This window comes from Pygoscelis adeliae, unplaced genomic scaffold, assembly GCF_000699105.1.
Source record: "Pygoscelis adeliae isolate BGI_AS28 unplaced genomic scaffold, ASM69910v1 Scaffold160, whole genome shotgun sequence".
NCBI lineage: Eukaryota > Metazoa > Chordata > Aves > Sphenisciformes > Spheniscidae > Pygoscelis > Pygoscelis adeliae.
This window is the reverse complement of record NW_008824035.1, coordinates 3,657,422-3,665,432: the sequence shown is the minus strand read 5'-3', so window position 1 is coordinate 3,665,432 and position 8,011 is coordinate 3,657,422. Positions and strand designations below refer to the sequence as shown.

The 8,011-nt window shown below is 44.0% G+C and overlaps 1 protein-coding gene across 2 annotated transcripts in view; it reads right to left on the bottom strand.

Moving 5' to 3' along the window:
* Positions 1-8,011, bottom strand: part of PLEKHM3 (pleckstrin homology domain containing, family M, member 3) — an 85,806-nt gene that overhangs the window by 24,513 nt on the left and 53,282 nt on the right. The window contains exon 6 of one of the 2 annotated variants that reach the window (XM_009331973.1): positions 5,940-6,004. The exons of the other annotated variant lie outside the window; for it this stretch is intronic. Within the exon in view, the coding sequence (XP_009330248.1) occupies positions 5,972-6,004 (33 nt within the window). The 3' untranslated portion in view covers positions 5,940-5,971. Of the gene's footprint in view, positions 1-5,939; positions 6,005-8,011 lie in introns of those variants that run through there. 2 annotated transcript variants of the gene reach the window in all.

The following is an 8,011-nucleotide window of genomic DNA, read 5'->3' as shown; positions in this document are numbered from 1 at the left end:
GAAAGGCAGCAGGGGCTATGGTACAAGTTGAAATCCGTTTGGATACATCACATTAATACGATCATGAGGGCAATGTGTGATCAGTCAAAGTTGAACTACTTGTCATGAGATCTGCTGGCCCCCAAAGGTTTCCTGATCCTTCTATCCAAAGACTGGAAGTTACTCATAGTTCCCTCACTCTATCAAGGTGATGTTTTCAGAAACAAGTGAGCAGCCAGCTGTCTCCAGAGAATAAGAACTAGAAAGGCCATAGACCACAGCATACTCCAGAGGCAGAGAAATCCTCCTCAGTAGCCCACTATGCACACAACAGGGCTGTTGCCCACAGACAACTTCCAGGAGCAGCAACGTGTTGCCCAGGGGACTCTCGCTGGTATCCCTGTGCCCTACCTTCATGACACATTTCTGAGCCCACGACGCTGCCCTGCACCAGAGGAGAGGCAGTCCCCTCACCTCCGACACATGCTGAGCTACAGCTCTGTCCTGACCCCATCCCGCATCCAAGCTCTCCAGGCCAAGTACAATGCTGGTAGAAGTCCACATCTTGAAGGCCCCCACGCCCCAGCCCTAGCCTTGCCCCTAAGCCTCCTCCTCCCATACAGCACAGTACAGGGGGTCCAAAACTCCAGCCTATCACACACAGCAGAGAGAAGTCAAGTCACTTTGTTTTCCCTTTTCAGTCAACAAAGACTCCTTGTATGAGAACATACTTACCAGCATGAAGGAGGGTTGCACAAACTAGTCCCACGGGAGAGCAATGTAAGTGAGCACAGTGTTGCAATATATATGTTTTCATATTAAAAACCAAACTAGAAAAGTGGCCAAGGTAACAGTGGCAGAACTTCTTGTCTCTCTTGAGAGTTCTAACCCAGAGAGATGGTAACCTAAACTCACGGCTTGTAATAACTTTCTGTTTGGAAAACGGAACAAGACAAAAAAAATGCACAAAAAAACCCTAATACAAAATTAGTTAGAGTTTGTTCCAGTTCCTGACAGTTGTTCAGATTAGAAAAGACATAACAGAAGTCTCTGACTGGGTGTCACTGAAAAGCAATCAAATATTGATTAGACCAGGTAAGCATGGAAGTCCCCTCCAAACTCAGACTGTGTCCGGAAACGGAAGGAAAAATGAGTCAGCTGTAATTCACTATTGCTTCAAGTAATGCCTCCATAGCCTTTTGCCCACTATTAGACCAGGTCCACAGAAATATCCAACCTTTGCATCATGGCCACATAAATCAACACCGAAATCTATCAGACATGATGAAATTTCTGGACAGGAGAGAAAAAAAAAGTACAGTTTTCAGACATTTCTCAGGGCAGTGACTGTTTGTTTTGAGGGCAGGGCTCCTGTCAGCAATGCTAGCTAAGAAGTAAAAGGTAAGGAGTAAGACCTCCATCCCTGCAGGAGTCTAAGTTGTGAATTTGAGTGAGAGTCATCAAATCTCCTACTCTGTGCATTTTTACCAACTTCTAAAGGGGCAGCAGATGTTTACGTAGCATGGAGTTCATAAATACCTTTGATCACCTACATAAGGACTGTCAAGACAGGCAGGCAGTAAAGGGGATATAGCTTGCCGAGCTTTCAGATACGCTGTTCTGCTCGATGTGAGGAACTGCTTAAGTTAACAAGTCCAAATTCTGAAAAGTATCACGGTATGTTAAACCACTTCAAGGGTTTCTGGATTAAAATAATTGTTAGACTAAATTTGCTAGTCTGGGTAATTTCCAACATATGATAATGAAAGTAAAATCAGAAGCAGTTAAAAAAATATTTTTTTCTTCTATTAAGATCCAAGATAATGGAGAATCAACAGATGAAGGATATTTTAAAAGAAGCTATCCAGAATCTAAGAGAAGGAAGAGAAATCTACCCACATCTCTATATTCTGCCAGCTCTGACACAAGGGACAGGCAACAACCATAGGCATCATGTAACAACCTGTCTAGGAACACCATCACTTCACTGTGGCTAAGTGATCCGGGAATAAACACTGAGAAGGGAGCTAGAAATGTCCCCAACTCTCCTGAATCTTCAGACCTGGACCTGTAATTTCTTCATGTACCAGAAGCACAGGAGAGAACCCTGGTTATTATCCTCATAGAGGAGTATCTGTTGCTACTGCTCTGCTTAAGAGCCCCACCACCAGGGTTTACTATTCCAGGTAAAGTGGTGAAAATACTGTAAAACTCAGGTCCTGTATCACTGCCACTGTGAGACAAACTAAATTTGCCAAATGGCTTTGTGACCCCACCCTTGTAAATCAGCTTGTTAATCATTATCGTCATAGAGGTGATAAAGTTGTTTTATAAGCCAACACTGAAGCAGTAACTTTAACTACTTTTGTAGGGGCTGGTGTATTTCTCTGCAGATACAATTTATTAGAAGGTACTCTCTTTAAAGACACAGGCTTGCCTCGTAACCTTCTTCTGGAGCACCAAGCAATCTGTTTCACTTATTCCTCCAGCCTGATTTACATGTCAGACACAAGTGACGCCTGGAGGGGATGGGTTAAGTGATATGAAATCCCTAAACCACCTTGAACTACAGGTTCAAATCTCAACTGGATTGTCCCAGCCTCTCCTCCTGACAGAACAAAATTTATGATTATTTCTCAAGGCCAGACACACACTTGGCTCTATCTGAGAGACAGACACAGACAGAATTTGCCAGGAGGCACTGACGCAATGCAGAAGAGACATGAAAAGGCCAAGAGGCACTGAGAAAATAGAAGGGGTGATAGACATGAAGCTCATTCACCATACCCAATTACATACACTGAAGAGACAGAAAGTCCCTTAATTATTGGGATTAGTGTCATGAGCATGCCTGGCAGAAGGAAGCTATCTGAAGGAGCAGTCAACAATCGTGCAGAGCTTTCCACCATCCTCTAAAGACAAGGTTTCTGCCTCTTCCTGGTTGTTTCCTTTCTATCTCTCCAGAAACAGCTGGTCTGAATCAAGCCTTTTGCTAACAAGCTCAGAGGTAAGCTCCAGCTTTGCCTAGACTTCAGAGTACCACAGAGAATGTGCTTCCTGGACTGAATGAAAGGGAAAATAAAATCTCCTGAACAGATCGGCTTGGATTCACCACTGTGCTCACTACCCTCCAGATTCCACTGGTGGAAGCTTTGGCGGGGGAGGACTAAACACTCAGTAAACCTTCTTCACCTCCGGGACAGATGAGAAATATGCTTTTGAAAGAACTACCAATGATATAAGAAAATAGGGCTAGAATAAACACTTCTAGAAACCTCCAGTTTATTCCTCAACCCTGTGGCACAACCAACTGACAGATGACTGTCTGACTTGCTTAAAAACTTCTCACCACAGAGATCCCACAACTCTTCAGTGCTCAAAACAGCTGGGAAGTTGTTCCTAATGCCTGCCTCAGATCTCTTTTGCTACAGTCAACTATCTTTGTTTCACACTCTACCTCCTATCCTTACACTGTGCAATCTGTTTCAGAAACCATTTTCTGACGCATTCTCTTCTCTGTCATAGGTGATCTCTGTCACAAGCCGGGAAAAGCAAAAGCAGATTGGGGTGCAGGAAAGCTACAATGGTTGCCTTTGCCTATTTGCTAACTGGAGAACAAGCAGGTATTTTCCACATTCGTTAAGCGTGGAGATTGGGCATTAAAGCGCAAAGGGTAAATGGAAACTCCGCCCCATGACAGATTTCAGCAAGGTCGGGATTTCTGCGATGAAAACATAGACTTGGAGACAAGCATACTACAATATGCTTAGCTAAGGATAATGCAAGCTGCAGAGAAAAGAAAGGGAAAACATATTCCCTGGCTGGGAAGTTCCTCGTCATTTATATCCAGGGAACAGACAATGCTCATGGACTGCTAATTTCCTTGAGGATTTTTTCCCTTCCGTTTGCCAGATTCTTAACGCTGCGAATTCTTGTAACGATTTCAATACACAATTAATCTTTAGTTCAGAGGAAAGGGAAATGGAAGGAGGAAGGATGAACATGAGGTAAAAGCCCCAGGGAGGCAGATATCAGATCTCAGCTCTGCCCCATCTTTTGTGCAATATACTGGTCTGGTCAGCTTTCCTTGCTCCATTTTGACTCCCAGTCATCTCTTTCAGATTGCCTGCCTTGTTTATTTAAATTGCAAGTGACTTAAGGGAAGAATGATTTCTTAATATTTGTGTGCACGCACACTAGAATCGGTTACTATGCATTGCTGTAAAACAAATTGAAAAAGAGCACAGCAGTAACTTCAGGAGAGCCCCATCTTTTGTTGCTACAGCCATGCTATAGGCCACAATCCCAGCTTCTGACAGTAAGGGTGATAGCGCCCCATCCTCTCTCTCTCCTCTTGCCTTTACAGCCTTTGCAGGTCCCTGGCTGTCCCAAAGGCCTGTTCAGCCTGTGGTACAGGTGGCAGCAGGGTGGACAGGAGCAGGTGAAGCCAAGGACTCCGTTCATCCACTGCTGACACCAGCTCGAGGTGCTGGCTCTGACACAGGACACCATTTTGCCATCGCTGGCCTTGACACAGACAAAGCAACATCGCGCAGCCACACATTGTGCTGTGCTAACTCACCACCCACACAGGGCAGAGAACATCCTGAAAGGAAACCTGGTGATAAACACTGTGAAGAACAAAAACCCCCACAAAACCAACCACCGAATAAATCAAACTAAAGCAGAAATGAGCAAGAATTTGAATAAAAAGAAATCACAAGCTCCCTTTGACTTCTTTGCACCAGGCAGTCCGCACTGACAGCAGAACCATCTGCTGTTCGTGGTCCTTCCAAACCAGACCATTCAACATGTTGCACTTTAATTTGGTATTAAAGTGATATTCCACAAATTAGCCACTAATTTTAATAGGCACTGGGAAGAGGAGAAAAAATAAAATAAGGTCAAGAGCAAATGCTGCTAATCTGTGACAAGCACATATAGGCAGGGAACAAGGTGAAGACAGAGTTTCAAATTGGTTGGGGGAGAGGAACAAACTGGTGACAGTCTAAGTGAATTTATAGCAGGAGGCAGAGAGGATGACAAGGTCCTTCCAAGCCCTCCCCCACTCCTCTCATGGAAAGGAAGAAAAGCCTGAAATTTCAGCAGGTCTCTGGGTGCAAGCTGACACAAGTGAGAAAGAGATGGAATTGTCTCAGTATAAACAACACGCCTGGAAATCACTTGTGCCAGCTCCCCAGCCAGCCCTGCAACAAGACTCCAGCCCCACAACTTCTGTCTTCACACTCACTGTGTTTCAGTCGTGTTTCCTCCTTTCTCCTTCCCCCAAGGTTTCCAGGCAGCTACATGTCAATTTTGTCACACCCCAAGTTCTCCTAATCTTGTTGCAGGGATGAATTATAGGTTGTTTTAAGAAACAGGTATTCAAGCAAAGGTTAAAGGCTGTTTTAATCAAACAAGGTTGAAAGAGTACCAGGAATTTGGCTGGTAGAGAACAGAAAGCACTTTCCTTAGCTTAAAAACATATGTGACTCTAAATACACACACAAGCAAATATGCATTCAAGCAGAGAATACATATGTGCACTTTTTTTTGCCCTTTTTTTTTTATATTAAGCAGGCAATTGCATGCAGAGATATTAACTGACTCTACATGCCCACTGAGTAAAATGTTATTTCATGAGTGATATCACAAAATTAGAAACTTTTCTGCCTTGCACAGGACTGGATGAGGGAATTTTAAGGAGGAGTCCTCTGAAGGATTGTTAGAACAAGAAAGCAACATACCAAGAAAATGGCTAGGGTTACTCCAAAAAAAACCTCTGTGAGTACAAAGTACATTTAAAAAAAACTTCTAAAAAATTTTTTCTTCTCTTGTCCAAGCAGGTAGCCCTGAGACAGTATTTTATTTCCTCGGGAAATTTGGTTGGTTTCTTGGGATGTTATTCCTTGAGATATGTCCAGCTGCCTCTCCTGAATAGACATTTTATGTGAAGTACAGCAATGAGGTTAGAGCCCAATCTTTCACACTGCTAACTCTGATCTCCAGTATTGGGCCTTTCATTCTGCACAGCAAAAAAAGAACAGAAGAAACCTGGTTAGCACAAAGCACTAGAAAAGGGGTAGCCTATATTGCTACTGCCTCTTCTAGGGGCTGAAAAAATTAAAGTATCTCTGGAGATCTCAACTCAGAAGCTCCTGTGAGCCACTGGCACCACTGCTGGGTTGTTTTAAACAGAGTTTCATTCTAAAAAGCCACACTTACTCCAAGCGGCCTAGAATACTTATTCACATGGAAAAGCACCACATGTATTTAATAAGCCCTGTTGAAAACTCTGGTTTCAAGCAGCGCAAAAACCAGTTCTGCTATTAAAAATATCTATTAACAATCTTGCTGTATGTCCACACTTTGCCTCCAAGACTTTAACACACCTAACTCAGATGAACTTGTCTTCCTGGCTGCCACTTGCCTAAATGCTCCTGGCCAGCTCTTCACCCACAAGCCTGGTCAGCTCTGCCATGCTCTCTGCCTAACCACAAGCCATTCTAAATGACAGCAACTCCCTTCCCCAGCAGAGCTGCGGTAAAAAGGAAACGCCAGTAAGATCATTGCCATTACCACTAATTGTAAGCAGAGCTGTCAGCACTTTGGGGAATTATACACACACCTGGAATATCAGCTAACCTGAAGTTTCCTGTTCTGCTGAAAGGCAGCCCAGTGCTAGCAAACTCCAGGGAGTGACAGAAATGAGTGATAAAGGAGCCATAGCCACAGGAAAGTATACAAGCTGTTTAATTGCTGTTTTGCTATCAGACCTTTTAATATTTACGGAAATGTATATTGTGTGTTTTTCCCATCCTAGGACTATTTTCATATTCTTCTCCTAATACAGTTACCACAATCGTACAGGCACAGGTCGTAAAGGAAGGACATAAAGATGGCTATTAGCATTATGTTGTTATGGTCCAAGATGCTTGTTTACATAGTTCAAGTACAGAATTATATAAGTGCCTCCAAATCTTAATGTATTTAAATTTTAAATTTAAATTAAATTGAACATATTTGTGTCAAAACTGCTTCCATGAAGAAAAAAAGACAGGTCATTGTCATAGGAGACTCCCTTCTGAAGGGAACAGAGGGTCCAATATGCAGACCGGACTCACTTCTTAGGGAAGTCTGCTGCCTCCCTGGGGCCCGGGTTACAGATGTGAAGAGAAAGCTTCCTACCCTGGAACAGCCCTCAGATTACTATCCATTATTGATTTTTCAGGTAGGCAGTGATGAAGTTGCAACTAGAAGTCCAAGGGCAATCAAGAGAGGCTTCAGGGCCTCGGGACGACTGGTTAAGGGATTAGGAGCACAAGTAGTGCTTTCCTCTATCCTTCCAGTTGCAGGGAATGATGAGGGAAGAAACAAGAAGAGCCAGCAGATCAATACCTGGCTCTGAGTCTGGCGTCACCGGCAGAATTTTGGGTGTTTTGATCATGAGTCAGTCTACACGACACCAGGCCTGCTGGCGACAGGCGGGGTACACCTGTCTCAAAGGGGGAAAGGGATCTTTGCACAGGAGTTAGCAGGGCTCATTGAAAGAGCTTTATACTAGATGTGAAGGGGAAAGGGATAAAACCAGGCTCGCTAGAGATAAGCCTGGGGGTGGCATGCCAATGTTTGAGGGACAGTGTGCTAGCAAGGTCCTTTGGTCTGCCATCTCAGTGGAGGTAGGGGATAGAGATCCCTGCGGCAGCAAAGACGCAAGAGTTATGGATGTATTAGAAACCATGGAAGCACCTAAGAATGGTCACGTAGGAATCAGGGCTTCTCCCCCAAAAAAGGTGGTGGGATCAACAGCTCAACTGAAATGCATCTACACCAATGCACATAGCATGGGCAACAAACAGGAGGAGCTGGAAGCCATTGTGCAGCAGGAAAACTATGATATAGTTGCCATCATGGAAACACGGTGGGATGACTCGCGCAACTGGAGTGCTGCAATGGATGGCTATAAACTCTTCAGAAGGGACAGGCAAGGAAGGAGAGGCAGTGGGGTAGCCCTGTATGTTAGGGAGTGTTT